Source organism: Elgaria multicarinata, chromosome 4 (genome assembly GCF_023053635.1).
Source record: "Elgaria multicarinata webbii isolate HBS135686 ecotype San Diego chromosome 4, rElgMul1.1.pri, whole genome shotgun sequence".
Lineage (NCBI taxonomy): Eukaryota > Metazoa > Chordata > Lepidosauria > Squamata > Anguidae > Elgaria > Elgaria multicarinata.
In genome coordinates, this window is record NC_086174.1 from 84,145,362 (window position 1) to 84,165,001 (window position 19,640).

The 19,640-nt window shown below is 39.4% G+C and overlaps 1 protein-coding gene across 4 annotated transcripts in view; it reads left to right on the forward strand.

Moving 5' to 3' along the window:
* PTPRK (protein tyrosine phosphatase receptor type K) overlaps nucleotides 1-19,640 on the forward strand; it is a 389,066-nt gene that overhangs the window by 280,784 nt on the left and 88,642 nt on the right. For all 4 annotated transcript variants that reach the window (XM_063124699.1, XM_063124696.1, XM_063124697.1 and 1 more), the window contains exons 8-9: nucleotides 13,636-13,938; nucleotides 18,633-18,742. In XM_063124699.1, the coding sequence (XP_062980769.1) occupies nucleotides 13,636-13,938; nucleotides 18,633-18,742 (413 nt within the window). The remainder of the gene's footprint in view (nucleotides 1-13,635; nucleotides 13,939-18,632; nucleotides 18,743-19,640) is intronic.

A 19,640-nucleotide genomic window follows, 5' to 3' on the forward strand; every position in this document is an offset into this window, starting at 1 on the left:
TGGCCATGGAACGTATAGAGATTGCCATCACAAGAAAGCCTGCTTTGCAGCCTAGGGTTTTCCTGTGGCGATAAGTTCCCATAAAGATGAGTTTATACAATATCAGGATCAACCACTGGTATGGAGGCTTTCCAGGAAAGTGAGCAAAAGGGCTGTGTTGATTTGTTTACGGTTTTCTCAAATCTGTTCACAAAGCATATTCTGCATTTGATGTATTTAGCACTTGTAAAAACATTTGAAGTCTGGGACATTTGGAATTAGGAAGTAATGCTTCCAGGATGGAGTACGTATGGTTTTCTAAACAGGATTGATGCTTCCAATGAACATCAAATAGAAGCAAACATCAAAATGGTGATGACAAAGTCCCCCTGTGGGAATTCCAGATTTCTTAGACAGTTACCTTTACCTGGACTACATTCAGTTTTGTCATAACTAATCTTAACAGGAACAGTTAACTCATTGTCACCCCCTTGACACCTAATCATGATGCTTCTGTAATTTGCAAATGTGTGGAGAGAAAGAGATTGCACATCTTGCCTGCAATGGGATCCATGAACTTCAAAATAATTCCCTGGGAGTCTTGGTTCTCACTCCAGATATGATGATTTCAGTGCAAAAGCTGGGGTGGGGGTTAGGGGGTGGGGGTGGGGGGAATAGACGCAACTTCTGATTTCCCGACTTCCTATTTAAAATGAACCACCAATCAGACCTGATTGTGAGCTCTCTTCAAGCCTTGCAAGTTCTAAAATTTGATATATTGAATAAGAAGCAGTGGGCCTGTTCAGATAACACGCTAAGCCATTGTGAACCGCCCAGAGAGCTTCGGCTATTGGGCGGTATAAAAATGTAATAAATAAAGAAATAAAAATAAATAAAATTGTTAGACCACTAACCCTTTTGCAGCAAATGGTTAATGAGCACCTTTAAACCATGGTTATGTAGCCACCATGGTTAGGAATGATTCACATGACATACTAAGTTATAACGTTTAGCTCAAAATGCTTAAATATCTTGGCTAATCGTGTTGTCTGAACAGGGTCAGTAACCGTTTAATATATATAGAAATAGAAAGATCTCCAGTTAGGGTGTGTGCATGTTTCATATTCCTCATGAGGTGTTATGTGTTTCTTTTCAAAAGATGGGCACGTAGTCACAGTAAACATGAAGGGTTGGTGGTCAGGGAGAATTCTGTCTGTCTCTATTTTGCTCTTGATGTTAAAAACAAACAAAATAATTTAGAGAATAATCTCAGGAAAAAAAATGCCATTTACAATTCTACCTAGGTGACTCTGGTATTGGTTTGTGCTTTCTATCACATTTTTCCTGGCTTTGCAGTTTCATTTTCATGCTTGTTGACATGTTCATTCACATTTTATTAGACCAGATAGATTTTATTCATCTGGAGGGATGAGTTTAAAGAGGTCACACCTTATAATCATGCCAGTATTTCCACACGTTGAAGGCTATATATTTCTTTTTAATTTAAATGCTGAAAAATGTTCTGGGATTATTACAGCTAAGCTGCAGAAATCAATGGAATTTATTATCAAGGGATGTCTAATCTCTACAGCTAATACAAGACTTCACAGCTATTGATTACAGGTGAAGGATACACAAACTGTTAATCATGCATGGAGGCTGTAGAATAAACATACCATCAGATATAGCAACAAGTAATTGCCAATAGTACAGTTATATCTTTGTCTCTTTACCGTGTCTCTGTAGCATGGGCATACACATTTTTCATGTGTAAAGATATATACTGAAATATATTAGTGATGATCACCTGGTTGCCATTGAAGTGGCTACGGTACTTCTGATTATCCATATAATAATTCAAGTATTTTCTCTAGCTCCCTGCAGTATATAGTCAATAACAAATTTACACATTGATTTGGTTATCAAGAGAAAGGAAAGAACAAAAGCAAAATTGATTGTCAGGATCTCAAGTTATAACTTTAACTTGAAATGAAATAAAATAAAGGCTACTTCACACATTACATTTTTGGTAGGTATATGAGCTTTTGGTTTCCAGCTTATCCTAGATATGTTTATGTAGAGTGTATTTAGACATAATTGTAGGCATGTGGATATTGGGTCTGTGTATTTATAGCAGGGAGGCAAAAGGTGCAGACCCCAGAAAAAAAGCAGCAAAAAGGAAAAATACTCTAGGAATAGGCTCTATGGTTCCTGCCATCTAACTCTAAGAATGTTCCCAGACAGTGCCACTTAATGAGCATTGTTCAGAGGCTCTTGCCTGCTTCCAAGGTTGCTCTAAGAACAGGGCTTCTTATGGCAGAAACCACAGAGCCTACATACACCAGTTGCTGGGGAACATGGGCAGGAGGATGCTGTTGCACCATGTCGTACTTGTGGGTCCCTACTTGACACCTTGTTGGCCACTGTGAACAGAGTGTTGGACTAGATGGACCCTTGGTCTGATCCAGCAGGGTTCTTCTTATGTTCTTAGAAAGTTTTTTCCCCTTTTTTCCTGGGTTTTTTTTTTTCCTTGAAAAGGTGCCAGGTATGTGATCTCAGGATCCTTCAGTAAGAGAGTGGATTGGGGGAGAAAAACAGGTTAGGACCCAGTATTCATGGATTCCTGTTTTTTGAACTGAAGTTTCTGGGAGGAATGTTGTTTTTGTTTGATCAAAGCGGGTTCCAGGCCTCTGAAACATTCTTGGGCAAAAGTTGGATTTGAGTGAGTGGTGTGTGTGTGTGTGTGTGTGTGAGTGAGTGAGAGAGAGAGAGAGAGAGAGAGAGAGAGAGAGAGAGAGAGAGAGAGAGAGATGAATGTTATATGTTAGTTGTATGTTGCTGAATGTGCATGTTCGTGTGTGTGCGTGCGCGTGCGTGCGTGCACACATGTCACCCTTGGGCCAAATGGGTTGTGCACCCCTGTTATAGAGCACTTTCATGCATATCAAATATCTGAGTTAAAGGCTGGAGTATACAATTACAATGGAGAAGCTGTCAAAGCAGGTCTCCAAATCGCAGGTGATTTCCATCCCATACATAACGTATAGAGAGCTAATTGCCATGTAGATTTCCACTACCCCATTGTGCATCTCAGTGTTTGTTTTCTGTCTTCCTGGTGTGGACATAGAATATTGCAGTGTTATGGCAGACGTCCATATAGTAAGGAGTTCTGTACTTTATGGCCAAGAGTGAACATCACTTAAGAAGATGTGTTTTTTTGCAAATATTCATGGTCTAGGCCTGAATTAAACGTGGAAGAGGGGGGGTGGCTTGTTTTCTGAACATTACAGGCTTACAATGCATTAGTTCTGTAGGCACAGGTTATTCTCCAAGTTAAATGCTGCACTACTCGAGAATGTATGACTTCTGCTCCCGGTTCAACATAAAAGTTGGAGGTTTAGAAACAACCGCCTCACCACCACCTGCCATCTTCCCTTCGTCTTCTGCTTCAGTAGACACTAGCAAAGGATATGTGCAGCAGACTTATTTTTGCTTTGTAAACTTCTTCTTTATAGAAACTCAACTAGCACTATGGGTTCGTATAGCCCATAGTTGCTGGGGCAGACAAAAAGAGCTGGCGAAAGCCTCAGATTGGGATGGAAGGTGGTTTGTGTAGTCTCCCCAACCATCTGTTTATCTAGCAAAGACGTGTGCTCCTACTATCTCTCCTCATCATGCCAGTGCCCTAATTTGGGATCAGGAGGGGAAGAGAGAGGTTCCAATCAGAAAGAAACCTGAACCTTTTGCCTTCTGTTTTCTTAAGTCGTCTTGTCATCGTTCCAAATAGGGAAAAGCAGAAAACAGGGTGGAAGGAAAGAGCTTTCTGCAACTCAGTTGGGTGTATAATTGTGAATACATTTGCTTCCACAATATGAGTTCATAGGAAATGAGGGGGTTTCTATCCAAGCAGCTCTTCTCTCCTCACCTACCCACTGCAAAAAAAAAAAAAAACTGTCCAGAGACAAAGTTTGGAATCTGGTTTTAGACATGTTTATTTATTTTATTTATGAGCAAACAACAATCTCTGTATGCAATCTGCCAAAGGAGATGACTCCACTCGCAAAGGAAATGGCTCAACTGAGATAACTCACCCATTTGGCTATCCTGAATTTCAGTTTGAGTCATAACAATACTATTTAGCTATAAGTTAATACTATAAGTTAAACCAGTATTATTATACCCATATTTCCGAGGGGAGTGGCAAACTTAAGGCTGAAGTAAGATTTGAATGAGCAACTTTTCTTTCTTGCAGTTCACACACTTAGCCACTATACTGCACTGTCTCCCCCCCCCAAAAGGACTGTTATTTTCACTGTTACCTGTCTCATGTATGATAACTTATGTGTACAAGCAACAAGTGACGATGTACCATACTGAGTACTTGGTTGTGAAATCTTTGAGCTGGCTCCTGATTATGTCTTGCAACCTGGGAACAGGAGAACCCGAGGGAAGAAAAACTGCTAAAGGCATCAGATATTGTTGCTGTTTTCTTTATCGTTGTCCTTTGCCTTTGCTATGAAATTTGTCTCATTGTTTTCAATTTCACGCCTACAAATGTGTGTGTTATCTTCCAGCCAGAAAAGCCACTTCCTTTTATTTTAGATAAATGGAACTGGAATTGTGCATTGTGATCAACCTATGGGATTTCTGTTGAAAAGCTGCCACAGCAAAGCAGTTGTCATGCTTGAGTGTCCTATCCTTGTGTACATCTTTGAGAAATAGACTTTTTGTCACAGGAGTTGGGACATATTCTATTTTTCTTTGATTGACAGTGGGTAATGTGTTTTATCATTAAAATTGGTTCTGAGGAGATGCATGTTGCTTTCCTTGTTTCTTTTCTGGCTGTGGAGGCCTTTTGTTTTGAAAACAGTCTCTGAATAAGTGGAGATAATCTCTACAAAGAGGCACTGATATTGACCTGTCATATCATGTGTTGCTTATCAAGTGCTAAAGAAATTGAATTTCATTTTAGCCATTATCTTGAGCTATTTATTAAATCATTCCACTGTTGAAAGGTGGCTTGTGGGTCAACAGGTTCTGTGTCTGTTTTCTATCTCTCCATCTATTATTAATCTTTAGAGAATTACTAAAGCTATTAGTAAGATTTGAACTATAAAGTTGTGTTCCATCTTCCTGATCCAGACACTTGTGTACATATATTGCATGTAATAATGTTTGTGTGTAATATATATTCATTAAACAAAAAATCTATGGCTCTACAGTTTTTAACCATGAACCAAAAAGCAGGGAAATTGGGAGTTAAGCCTCACAAGCCTTGGCATAGGTTGTCTGTTTATTGAATATCAGATATATGGTGTTGGGGGACTAAACATCATACTTTAGAACAGATGTGGGCAGAAAATAAATCTATCCTGAGGTTTTAGACATCAACTCACAGCATTCCCATTCATGCCTTGATTTTCAGGGGACTAGGACTATGAGCAATACAAATTTAAAAAACTGAAATTAAAGATAAAGAGATGAAACTTGGCACCATGGTAGTTCTTAAGTAGGGATTTAGCCATGCCAAGTTTGAAGCAGATCCGTTCATCCCTTGAACTTTTAAAAATTCCTAAAAATCAAGGCATGAACAGATCTGTTACAAACTTGCACACATGCCACAGAAGGAGGGAGGCACTTAGGGACACTCTATGTCTTTTGAAATTGGTAGGACTTGCTTCTGAGTAAGCATGCATTATTGGCCCAACACTAAAACCTTAGCATTGCATTCTAAACCAACAGAAGTGTCCCATTCTTAATGAGGAGGATCCTGCACCCAAGCATTGGATTTCAGACTTTTACAAAAGAAAGAGTGTGGGTGGAAGCTTTATTTCTGTGGGATGGAAATGATGCAGAGGATAAATTAGCTTTCCCTTTGCTTTCAGCACTGGCAGGGGGGTGGGATCTTACTTAACTACAACCAACCCCAGGCAGTCAAAAAACAAGTGGCTGACTCCTATAACTTGACAAAACTACATGTTCTAGCCATGGCAAAATAGAAGAGCACTGTTTGGGGCTCAAGTGCTTTCCCAACTTTTAAAGTTTTTCTTTTAAATTGGTAATGTTTTTCTTTCATGATAAGACTGCCCAGCCCCAAGCCTCTCCCTACACACACAAACACATATCTTCCTCCCCAGTTATCGACATTAAAACCCATCGTTGCTAATAAGAGCCCGAGCAGTATATATCCATATTGTGATTCCCAGTCAGACTGGATTGCCAGAGTAGGGTGGGCAAAGGAGGGGAAAACATTCCTCGAAATATTTCTCATTATTATTATTATTTATTTATTTATTTATATAGCACCAATGGGGCTCTTCTCCTGTGCCCCTACTCCTCCCTTCTGATGAGATCTGAGGCTCCCTAAGTGGCATCATCACAATATGAAGTCAGATAGGGACTCAAGGAATAAACATTCTTTAAAAATCAAATACGTGGAATTTTAAAAAAAGAAATTGCAGGTGGGGGAGGAACCCTGATCAAGCAGCAGTAATGATCAAATGAAGGCTAAAAGGACACACACAAACACACACACACACACACACACACACACACACACACAGAGTAATCAAGTTGTTAATTGTAGGATTATTGTGCTGGAAAGGAGAGGAAATTCTCAGTAACATCTCTCACTCTCCCCCTTCTAAGGTCCTAGGCAGTTTTTAAAAGGCTACAATACCCTACACACTTAACTGGGAGTAAGACCATTACACTCAGTGGAACTTATTTCTGAGAAGACACTGATGATTCCAGTAAGGAAATGTCTGTGCAGGCGGCCATTTTATTTTCAACATACGTCTAGCTGAGGCAGGAGGGAGGGGGAGAGCGACACTACTAAACATGTATCATGCTACCCCTGAAGAAGGCCTCTGTATTCACTCTAATAGGATGAATAAATATTAATTAAAAATCAACCGAAGGGAATTTTTTTAAAAAAGAAAAGCCATTCCACCAACTACAATGAAGGAGGAAGAAGACACTACCACAGGATTAATGGTAAGGGGCTCAATACTCCAAATTTCATGTATTAAACAATCACCAGCCTATATTACAAGAACCATTTCGATTCAGAGAGGCTTCCCCCCCCCTTTTGTACTTTAAACTGCCCTCCTTCCCTCAATCTTTCACCAATCTTCTTGAAATTTTCAAGGTATGTAAAACAAACAAAAAATTCTGGCACATGTAAATTTCAGGAAGATTGGTGAAACATTTTTTTATTTTATGAATGTTAGAATGACACCCCCCCAATTACCCCTTTATAATGGTAGAATGCTTTTTCTACTGTCCATCCTTAACTACAGCGTCACAGCCATGTCCCTGTAAATATAAATATTTATAATATATATACATACATACATACATATATATACACACAATTGTCAACTGGGAGAATGTGGAGTTTTAGTCTATGATATGAGACTTAGCATTTAATCTTAAATTATCCATTGGCAGTTCAAAAAAATCTGAGCATTATTTTTGGTAGGCTGACCACCTTAAAATGAAAATTAAAGTACTCCGTTTGTAGGTCTATCTAACTTCAAAGGTGATATCCAATGTTGTGTGAGTAGACTTCTGCTCACATAAAGGAACTTTCTCTTCGCCGCCCCCCCTTGCTTCCCCTGTGCCCCAAAATCTGCTCTGGAGTGTCCCCCATGTCTCCAAGAGCAGTTGTTTTGGGGGAAGTGGTACTCCGGCAAAGATGGGAGGGAATCTACAGATAGATGCCATTATTTTGAAGAAAGACAGTACTTGGGCATCAACCAATAGGGCTGTTGACATCACATAACAGCCTAGTGTGGGTTGTTTAATCTTTGCATAACCCACTCTTGCTGGGTATGCCCGACATGACAACCCCTGAGCAAAGGGGTTGAATATTCAACATGACACCTGTGGGCTAAATCACCTATGATAAATTGCAGTGTGTTGTCTGAATCTGGTCAATGTTCCATAGGTTAGCCATGTCACAGCAAAAACAACAGAGAGTCTTGAGGCACCTTAAGGTCTAACAAATTTATTATGTCGCAACTTTTGTAGACTAGAGTATGAAGTGGACTCTAGTCCACAAAAGGTTATTACATAAGTTCATTAGTCTTTAACTAATGTGACTCTTCGTTGATTTATTTAATGGTTAGTTATTTGTTTATATTTGGTTTAAAAAAACTAATTCATCCTAGGTGTATGTATGTGTGTGTGTGCTGGAGGATGTCTCTATCAGTCAGGGGCCAGCCCAGCTATGTTTATGTGCCAAATAGCCAATTTTCCTTGAAGTTTATCCTGGGAAGGAGACTGTACATAAGAACAAAATGTAATGAATGTGCGTATACATTTGTTTGTACCATAGATTGATGGCATGTCCCACCCCACCAAGCTGACTAGAAGCAAGCTTAGTTTTCTTTAGTCCTAAGCTCGGTTTATTAGCAATTAGACCTGCAATTAATGGGACTCCTCCTACCCCTAGTAAGAGACTAAGGATCAGGGAGCCAAATTCTGGCTAGACATCAGAAAAACTTCCTGACTGTTAGAACAGTACAACAATGGGACCAATTACCTAGGGAGATGGTGGGCTCTCCCACAGTAGTCATTCAAGAGGCAGCTGGACAGCCATCTGTCAGGTATGCTTTAAGGTGGTTTCCTGCACTGAGCAGGGGTTGGACTCAATGGCCTTATAGGCCCCTTCCAACTCTATGATTCTGTGATTCTATAGGATGTGTCCTCAAATAGTAAACATATTTTCAGATGGAAACAAAATTACTTGACCTGCAGAAGAGATGTAGAAAACTACTGAATAATTATGGACTGCCCTGGGCATATAAACCATGATACCCTAATATATAGATACTTTTGAAAACTTCGTAATGAGTTAGGCTTCTTTTGGTTCCTAATGTGCAGATGATAATTTGTTAGCAGAATAGGCATTCCATGAATTTAATTAGAAATTTTGATTGGGGTGTAGGTGAAGGAGTTCTCTGTGAAGAAGGGAATAATAAAAAGAATACATTGAAGCCCTTTGGAAGTATAGCCTGCACCTAGGAAAACCCCTTAACTGGAATTAAGTTGCAAGAGGGCTCAGCCAATATTCTATAGGGCAGTGAAGCCCTGAAGAGTAATAACTGGGGCATGTTAGTTCTCTTCCTGTTTTGAATGAAATTATTCTTAATGAGATGCAATTAACTTTTTTGGAATTTACTAAACAATCTAGCAACGTCTTATCGGGAAACATAATTATTAGGAGATTACTTTCTACTGAGGCTCTACAGATGGAAGCTTTGTGGTGCCCCAGTTTAAAACAATTGAACCTGATCTCTGGAGACCCTGTTGTGAATGCTGCTCCAAGAGGAGAACAAAAATTACATTTTAAAGCATCATTTTCATCAGCAGCAGGACAGTTGGCAGAGTTTACTAAGGCTGTTGAGAGGCGCCACAGATTTTAATTACCAACTCAGCCGTAACAGAAAATGGTTGGTCTCTGCCAGTGGTGAGCGAGGTGGTGAGAAATCTTGACTGGTCTTTCCGTTTTCTGGCAGGAAAAATAAAGGATGCCTTTAATGTACCTTCCGATACCGAGAGACGTTTGTTACATTCAAGGAACTTTTTTTTTTTTTTTTTTTGCTCCAAGATTAGCAGTAGTCTAATTTCTTTAATGTCTGACGTGATGTAGCTAGAATGCTTATTAGCATCCTGGCTTGGAAGGAACTCAATCAAAACACTTTGAAATTCAGTGTGACAAACTGAAACCTCGCATCCAGTTCTTATTCTTTTGTATTATAGGAGTTCAAGCAACATTGATTCCACATAGAGTTGCAGTAAGTTGGGGAGTGGGGAGGACTGGGCGGGAGAGGCAATTTCTAGCTTCCCTACCAAATGCAACAGGGAATTAAAATGTAAGGGTGAAACTACTCAAAAGGTTAAATATGTTTATGCATTTAACTTAGCTTGTTTTTACTTTTAAAATAACATACATATGGGAATGGGGATGTTGGGAGCACAGGCTTAACCCTTTCCCCTTCACTGGGGCCCTGGTGAAAAAAAACCCACCCCACCCCAACATGCTGTTCATCCTGGCAATGGCAGCTTCTTCCCTGTTGGAAATAGCAATTTGCAGCAGGAGGATTTTCACCAGGGTTGTCGTCGTCATCATCATAATCATCCCATATAAATCAATTGAATAAAACTGATTAAAAACATATAAAACTGATACAATATAATCAGACATATTAAAATTCATCTGGGTAGGCCTGCTGGAAGAGACTAGTCTTTATAGCTGTCTTAAACTCAAAGAGAGCATTAAGTTGATGAATCTCTCCTGGCAGGGCAGGCCACTGTCTGGGAGCAGCAGAAGAGACGGTCCTCTGGGTAACAGTTGTCAGCCTAGTTTTCCCAGAGGACCTGAGTGTGCGGGGCAGATTATATTGGAGAAGGCAATCCCGCAGGTAACATGGACACAAACCATGTAGGGCTTTAAAGGTAATAACCAACACTTTATTCTTCGCCCGGAAAATAATTGGCAGCCAGTGGAGTGATTTTAATGTTGGTGTAATATGGTCACCCCTAGGTGTGCCAGTGACCAACCTGGCTGTACAGGGGAAAGGGTTAAAAAAACCATACACTGATACTAATGGTGCTCCATTTAGCAGTATAAAGAAATTGAGTTAAGAGGTTTGTTTTTAAAGAAAGAACAAGACACGCTAAATGAATGGATGTATCATTTACGTATCATTCAAGGCTAGGTGGCCTGGTTCCCTCCAGATGTTTTGAGTAGTTTCATCAGCTCAGCCAGCATTGACAGTGCTCAAGGATTATGGGAGTTATAGTCCAGATCTTCTGGAGGACAGAAGGTTGCCTACCCCCAGTCTAGTTTGACCCTTGAACCCAGTGTGAGGAAGAAGGTGCATTTTTCCCATCTACTGGTGACTACAATTGTGGACTGTACGGTTCGCATCTAATGACAGCCCATCAGTTTAAAAAACAATGGGTTGCTGTGCATGGGGGGTAGAGCTTCCCACAATGCATCCACCTAGTCTGCTTTACAACAACCCAGGATTGGCCCCTTTGTAGGTTGTGCAGCATGATGTATGAACTTGGAAAACTGGGTTGTTTAGGGGCCAACAAACCAGTGATTAACTCTTGGTTTGTTATTGGGTTAACTCTGGGTTGTTTAACCCATAAACAACCCAAATTGTCCAGGTTCAGATACCATACTAACAACCAACAAATGGGGTGTTCATAGGTTGTTTATTGAAAGTAGAAGCAGCTTGCGCGCTTCTCCATGATGTGCAAACAGGCCTAGTGAGTACATGTGCACATACCATCCACATATCTATGTGAAGTTTCTATCCTCATGAAATAGGATCACAGAATAGGCCAATCTTGACTTACATCTCATGGAATGCCACTGCATAGGTCCCCTGACTGTTAGGGTTGCCTTACAGCAACCCTGTGAAAAGTCCAGTGAGTTTATAGTCTTTTGAATTCCAGCCCAGGTCTACTGAATGCTCCCCATGCTGCAGCATTTTGAGGGCTAAATTTGCCTAAAAGCTGCACATAGTTTTAATTGTTTTTATTGCTTTTAATTTTTCTACTGCTTTTATCTTGTTAAAAGTTTAATATGTTTTTAGTTGTGTACATTATTCAGTGTTTGATGCTGTTTGAATTGATTTTATCTGTACGCCACCCTGAGATCCCAATTATATATCTTTTCAGCGCCAGGTCAAGATTTTTCTCTTCTCGCAGACATTTAGCAATATGTAATTAGCCTGGGGTTTGTTTGTTTTTTATGTTTTTGTGGTTTTAATTTGTACGTTTTTGCGATTTTAATTTTTTGTATATTGTTTTTAAGTGTTTTTATCCTATGTAAACTGCCCAGAGAGCCTCGGCTATGGGGCGGAATACAAATGTAAATAATAATAATAATAATAATAATAATAATAATCAGGATAAAAATGTTTTAATAAATACATTCTGAAGGCATAATTTTGCAGAGGTTCTTGTTTTCATGAAAACAAGCTTCTTATTGCTGAGATACAGTGTGTGTGTGTGTGTGTGTGTGTGTGTGTGTGTATACACAATATATATATATATAAACATATACACTTTCACTGTAATGGGCAATGCACAAGAGGAAAGATCCAAGTTGGAAGTTAGTTACTCTGAGCAAAAAGAACATTAATCCGTAAGTGGCATTTTAATTCAGAAAAGCACATGTATTTGACAATATTTATAAATGTATTGCAAGGATTAAGGATGGGATGGGGGGCGGTTAAATGTTTGCATTGTCTTGCAAACTGTATGCTTGAACACATTTAATGGAGCCCCTGTTTGCCTGTGCCATCTGTGCCTTGTGCTGTTTGCTTAGTTAAGAATTTTAGTTTGGTGTGAGAGTTCTTAAAGACAATGAAGACTCATGAATGAAAACATGCGCATTTTGCTCATTTGAGTCCTTTGTGAATATCTTCACCCCGAATCTCAAAGAATATAATTAATGTATACAAACTATAACTTACTGAGGTAAATAAATATACTGAGAGTGAAGAAAGATTTCTTACTGGGTTTTCAGTGAATCCTTAATATATGCACTCATGGTCATGACTTTCATTGTACAATCATTTTAATTAAGTCAGACTATAAAGTTAGTCTTGCATGAGGGATGAATACACTGGGGAGGCGATGATAGATTGATGGCTGCTCAGGGAGTAAAATGAGTAATGCTGGTGTTTTCCAGCTGAATGAAGAGCTGTGTACATGAGCTTGGGTGATAACGCATACCTTTACCAGCTAAGATACCTGCTGGTTTATTTGAGGGATCAAGGAAAGAACCGGATGTTAGGTTTTCCAGAGTGATTTTCTAGTTTGTTGTCTGGCTTTCTGTTGTGGATGAATAACAACATTACTCAAGTAATAAATTTTAATTAATATCTGTATCATTTTGGTTACTGCTAGTTTAGTAGAGCAATTAGTGTAATTAGTAAACAGCATTGCTCGGTGCCATGATAAATCACAGTGCAGAGCATGTTGACTCCTCACCAGGATGATATATTATCCAATTTACTCAAATTTAATGCGTGCCCAAAGGAAGCCATGAAACACAAAGAAGCCTAGCATCAGCTGTGGTGGTTTGGTGGGTCTTAGTGAGTTTACTGTCTGTGTTCTCCAGTATTCTGAATTAGTCAAAATTGTCCACTAATTAAATATTTTATTTTTAACATTTGTCAATGTTCTTTTTTGAAATTACACTGAAGGGGCATCAGAAAGGGATGAAATTCTTAGGACAGGCTAAGGTCAATTTACTTTGTGCAGTGACCATCTTGTGGCTCCAGCCCACCAATGAGGGTTCTGCATTTCCTTTTTTCTTCTTCACATGTGCATTTTATTTTATCAATTTTCCATACAATATATTTCTAGACAAACTCCTTTATGGAGTTTATTTATTATGTATTAGAATACTAGAATTCATGAAGAAACACAACCTTACATATGATTAGATCTATTATAAAGAAGAATACACTGTTTAATCCAAATGTAACTTTACATGGTTTATTTTCTTTCTTTGTTAAGTATACTGAAGATTTTGTTCAACAGTTCTAAATTTCTTGTGGAAGCTCCATGGTAGAACATTTTTGAAAGTTATTCATGTTGAAGTCTCATATTTTTTATTTTTAGAGCCAATGAGAACACCAAAAACTCTGAAGATTGCTGAGATCCAGGCCCGACGTATTGCTGTGGATTGGGAGTCTCTAGGTTACAACATTACTCGCTGCCACACTTTCAATGTTACCATCTGCTATCATTACTTCCGTGGTCATAATGAAAGCAAGGCGGACTGCTTGGATATGGACCCCAAAGCACCTCAGCATGTTGTGAATCACCTGCCTCCTTACACAAATGTGAGCCTCAAAATGATCCTGACTAATCCTGAAGGGAGGAAAGAGAGTGAGGAAACCATTATCCAAACAGATGAAGATGGTACGTTCAAACTCTTCTCAACTTCACTCCTTAGCTGGCAAAGCAGGGGTTCAAGGGAACTATTGCTCGTGATGCTTTTTTCTGTTTGGCAAATTATTTATTTGTTGCATGTTCACTCAGGCTGTGACTAGCTTTAGACTAAACCAAAAAACAACTCCCCACCTTAATTTGTCATTTCCAGGTGTCCAAATAGAAACGCCAGACATGTCAACACACATCAGTGAAATACCTTGAATATCTATAAGAACCTTTAATATTGGAGAAAGAAAATAAAGCCTAGTTTGGGTAGGCAGTGAGCAGGATGAAAAGATATGGAATGATCTGCAGAACAGCATATGCTTCCCTGGCCCCCTCACGTATGCACAAATTCCTGACCCCCCTGTGCCTGGGTTTCATCTTTGATGTTAATATTGTTGCTCTCCCTGTTAAAATGAAAGTAAGGATCACTCTTATATTCACTTTAAAGATTCATAATATATGTTAGTAATGGGCATGGGTAAGACCAAACCTGGCTAGAGGAAGGTGGGAGAGGCATTTGTGCATAAGAAGACAGGCTGCACAGTGTGCATGGATGATTCTGCGGGTTTATCCATTGATACTAGTTCCAGCATCAGATGTGAACCAGGCCTAAGAAAGTTCAAAGTTGTCGGGAAACATTACTACATGCAAATGTTAGATGTTTCTGTTAGAAACGTCTCTGTGAAAATCAGAATAACTTCAACAAATTCATGTTTACAGTACTGTGTTCTTTCAATTTCCTAAGTAATTACAACTGCATATATTCAGATTACTGCCTTAATATATCCTTTATTTAATTCTGCTAACAAGATAGCGTTATTTACCTTATTTGAGGGGAAAATAAAGGACACTTCAGATGTTTACAGAGCAATTTAGTGATTATCCTTTATGAATCTTAATTCTAAACAAATTAAAACAGCATTAAATGAAGTTCCTAATTAGACGGAAATTATAATATATGAAAGTAGCTTAATGTTCATGTAGTTCAGCTTGTGACTATTCAAAATGCAAGGCAATTTTAAAAATATGCATAGTTTATAAGCCTTGTACAATCAGATTTTCATATTGTACATCCTGTTAGTTTCAGTAGAGAGGACAATGGAAAAGACACATGAGGTGCCTGATTGGAAATAAAATAGCTACAATAATCTGTCCAAGGCAATAGAAGTTGAATAGGTTATTAATTCAGACATTACACCAACGAACTTCACTAAGGCTTGGCATAATGTCCAAATTGAGAAACCATGGTTTGAGAACCATGGCTTTCAATATGTCTGTGTCTGAAACCTGCAGTTCCATTTTCACTCAGCTAGGTGGTAGATTTCCCTAAACAGTGCATTGAAGCTGGGGAGGAGCAGAGTTGCCCCTTTCCAAGCTCTTCTGGGGGCTCACAAGCAGTTGGGTGTGGGTCTGCCTTAGCACTGGGCATGTCCAGTTGTGTTGTATGCAGTCAACTACTCTATTTTCATCAGCAAAATGTTTGAACGCAGGAGTGTAGAATAAGATCTAGTTGCAAGTTTCTTCCCCTGGGGTCCATTAAAAGAAACTTGGGAATACGAGGAAAGATATAAATCTCCTGCAGACCCTACATTGCCAACTCCAGATGTTTAAAGATCTATGATTTATATGCCTACAGAAATGTGTAATACAAATGTGAAGTTATATATGTTTGCATACCGGGTTTTCAAATCTTCTACTGACAACTCAGCACTTCCAGCTACCATACTTCCATGAATCATTGTCTGTATCCCAGCCCGTCTCTATAAAATCTCAGCTCTCCAGCAGAGGAGATGGAGAATTAAGACAGAAAAATATGATGATCAAAGGGGGCTCTAAGGAAAACCTTTCAGCACATTTGGTTAGGAAAGACTGTTTAGGTTAGGGAGGCGGGTCACGGCACATGGTGGCTAATGCAAACGTGACAAAGTTGGCTTTGTCTTGAAAAAGTAGGGACCTTGACAAATCATGGATTTGCAGCTCCTCCTTTGTTCATTTCTATGGAAAGAGTAGGAAAGGGCAAATGTATCCCTAGGAGGGGCTGTGCACTATTGGCAGGCAAGAAGGCAATTGAGGCACAGCGTTGCTAGGTCTAGAGCAGGGCTGGGGAACTTTTTTTCTGTTTCGGGCCATATTCCCTTGGTGGTGGTCAGAGCTGAGGCCAGGGGTGCTCAGGGCCACTCCCTTTTCTATGTCTCTTTCTACGACCTTCTTTTCTACTACACTTTCTTCCACCCTCTTTCTCTTTCTTTCTCAATCTATCTTGGTATTTTTAATTTTTTTGCCACTCCTTCTATCCCTCTCTTTCCCTGCCCAACCAGCTCCTGGTGGAGGAGGAGGTCATTCTTGCCAATGAGCTAAACCGATTGCTTACAAAAGGGCTTTTGAAATTAGTTCGAGGGCCACAGATTGTCCACAGGTCGCATTAGAGTCAAAGACTTAATAGGAATTTTGGAAGTTATTGTATCATCCGTTACTGTAATATTTTGATCAGGCAACATCTAGGGGGCAGATAAGTGATTGGTAGCGGGGGCTGACTTTCAAATATTGATCTGAACTAACTAACCAACTAATTCTTTAGCTGCTGGATTCCAGTTCCATTGTATTATGATGATTTACAACCCTGTGGTCTTGTAGCAAAGCACTTTTGTAAGCTGCATGCTTGCAGTCTTAAATGATTGGGTTTACAATGAACAATCAAGCATTGTACATAATACGATCGTGCTCATTTGGTAGACATATTTCAGTGCAGTCTGTCATGTGAATATTCAACTGCCAAAGGACGTCTATCACCTGGGCTAAGCCCTGTGCAATATATGCTTCATTTGAACTGTAGACAAGAGAAATGCAGAGCATTCCCATAGAAAACAGAATGATGCCTGCAGCGCATCAGCAAGTGCCACAAAACAACACACAGGGACTGTCAAATTACATCAGCTGTCATCTACTTTGGAATCTATGTCAGTATTGTGTGAAGCAAGGAACAGCAGTCTTCACTTGACTGATGGATAAATATTTCTCATGTTAGATGAGTGTTTGAATCTCATCTGTGTACCTGTGGTCTTCTTACTCTCTGGAGTTATTTTTAAGTCATCAAATTAAATTGTATTCCCAAGGGGCAGCATATTATTTTTAGTTTCATCCATTCTGAAATAAAACTGACACGCATAATGGTGCTCTCACTATTTCCTAATGCTGCTATCAGACTGTATGATATCTCATAGAATTGGATCCCTGCGGAATGCAGGAATCCATCTTAAAGCATACCTGAGGCCTTTAGTGTGGGAGAGCCCATGGCCTCCCTAGGTAATTGGTTCCATTCCAGTTGCACCCGTTCCTAGAGATGTTGGACCTGGCCACAGTGACACATTCCTTAGTTACATCCCAATCGGATAACTGTAACGTGCTCTATGTGGGGCTGCCTCCTTTAAAGAGTGTTCAGAAACTTCAGCTGGTTCAAAGAGCTGCAGCCAGATTGTTGACTGGGACTGGTTACAGGGGGCACACAACTCCCCTGTTAAAACAGCTCCACTGGCTTCCAATCTATTTCTGGGCACAATTCAAAGTGCTGGTTATGACTTTTGAACCCCTACATGGCTCGACTCCAAGTTATTTGAAAGACCATATTCTCCCTTACAAGCCTGCCTGTGCCCTGAGATTCTATGGGGAGGCCCTTATCTCAGTCCCACCACCATCACAGGCATACCTGGTGGGAACATGGGAGAGGGCTGTCTCAGCGGCAGTCCCAGTGCTCTGGAACTCCCTTCCCAAGGAAGCTAGACTGGCTACCTCCCTGGTGTGCTTCCGGAGGCAGGCTAAAACTTTTTTGTTTCAGCAGGCCGTTGGGGTATAGGCTGGGCCTCTGTTTATGCTTTATGTAAATATTGGTTGTTGTTTTTTAAATGTATTTTAAATGTTTTAATATTGCAGTATGTTTTTATACACACACACACACACACACACACACACACACACACACACACACCTGTTTTAACTATACATGTTTTAATTTGTACAGCCGCCTTGAGTCCCAGTATTGGGGAAAAGGTGGGACATAAATAAATGTCATCATCATCCTGACCTTCCTCTTGAAATACCTTTCATGTATTTGAAGAGCGTTATCATGTCTCCCCTCAGTCTTCTCTTCTCAAGGCTAAACATGCCCAGTTATTTCAGTCTCTCCCATAGGGCTTTGTTTCCAGACTCCTGATCATCCTTGTTGCCCTCCTCTGAATTTCCTTTGATCCAATGATTTTAATTTATTTCTGTCCATTACAAAATTACAAAATCTTGAAAATAACTCTTCAGGAAATGTCACATGAGAAATTCATGCGTGTTGAACTAAAGCATGGGGACAATTAATTTGAAAGACTAGGTTTGGAAACTTGTTAGAGCATTTTAATTTCCCCAACTCTATTTAGTTGGCCACATCCCTGTTTTCAAAACTCGCCAACACTCCCAATGATTTGCTGATAGGTACAGAGATCCATAGGTTGCTTCAGAAATATTTGGTAAAAGTGGAATACGGGACAATTGTGACTAGGGCTCTTATTTAAACGGTTACAATCCCACCCGCTCAACCTATCATTAAATGCATAACTTGGTTCTAAACCATATAGTTGCCATTATCTAACTTTGAGGGGATTGTTTCTCTTACACCTTTAATCCTATTTTTGCAGTGCCTGGTCCTGTACCTGTAAAGTCACTAAAGGGAACCCCATTTGAGGACAAGATCTTCCTAAACTGGAAAGAACCTATGGATCCAAATGGCATCATCACACAGTATGAGGTATTAACAAAATCCAACTTGGCAAACTACTGGTGGCATTTTGATCTTCAGGACGGTGTTATTGTTGTATTCCATGTCTGGAGCATGCATTGAAACTCTGTGGATGGGCTATGATTTGAGGGTTCACTGGTCAGTAGAGCTACTTATTCAGAGTGCACTATTATAGTTCTCATGATGGTTTGTAAAATGTCACAAAATCACTCTGGTTCATACACAGAATGGGTCCCAAGGAATCAGAAAAGGCATGTTTACCATTTCACTGTAGATATGAACTATGATCTAAGTTTGGTCAATTTAGATCATATCTCATTTCTTTTGAATCTATTTTTGATGTCTGTACTTAATAACTTAGAATGTAATGATTCTTAATCTTTTAAAAATGTTGACTGTTTTCTTTACGGAACACACACTATATTACCACTTAAATGGAAGCAGAGTATTTTCTTGTCAAGGGATCATGCACCCAAGCCAATTATTTACCTATGAGCCTGCAATAATAATGTGCTGCTAATAATAATAATGTGCTGCTAATAAGCTTTAGAGTAAATTAGACAGTAATAGACTACTATAAAGATTAAAAATCAAGAATTCAGTTTTAAGTTGTATAATAATACAAGCTTGTTCTTGCCAAGACACCTGCCAACGAGTTTTTAATAAATTATGAAACCCAGTCCTTAAATGTACAACTTTGATTTAGGTCTGGTAGCATTAATATACAGCCTTTCAAAATCATGATTTAATGTAGCCCTGTCCAGTGAAGGCTACAGGTAATGTATGTGAGAATTTATTAATAGAAATCAGACATTTCTAAGATTCAAGGTAACATGTTTTTCTCCTTCAAGAAACTTTGAATGCAAATTCTGGGAATTAAACAACAACAAAAAATCAGTGGTTTGAT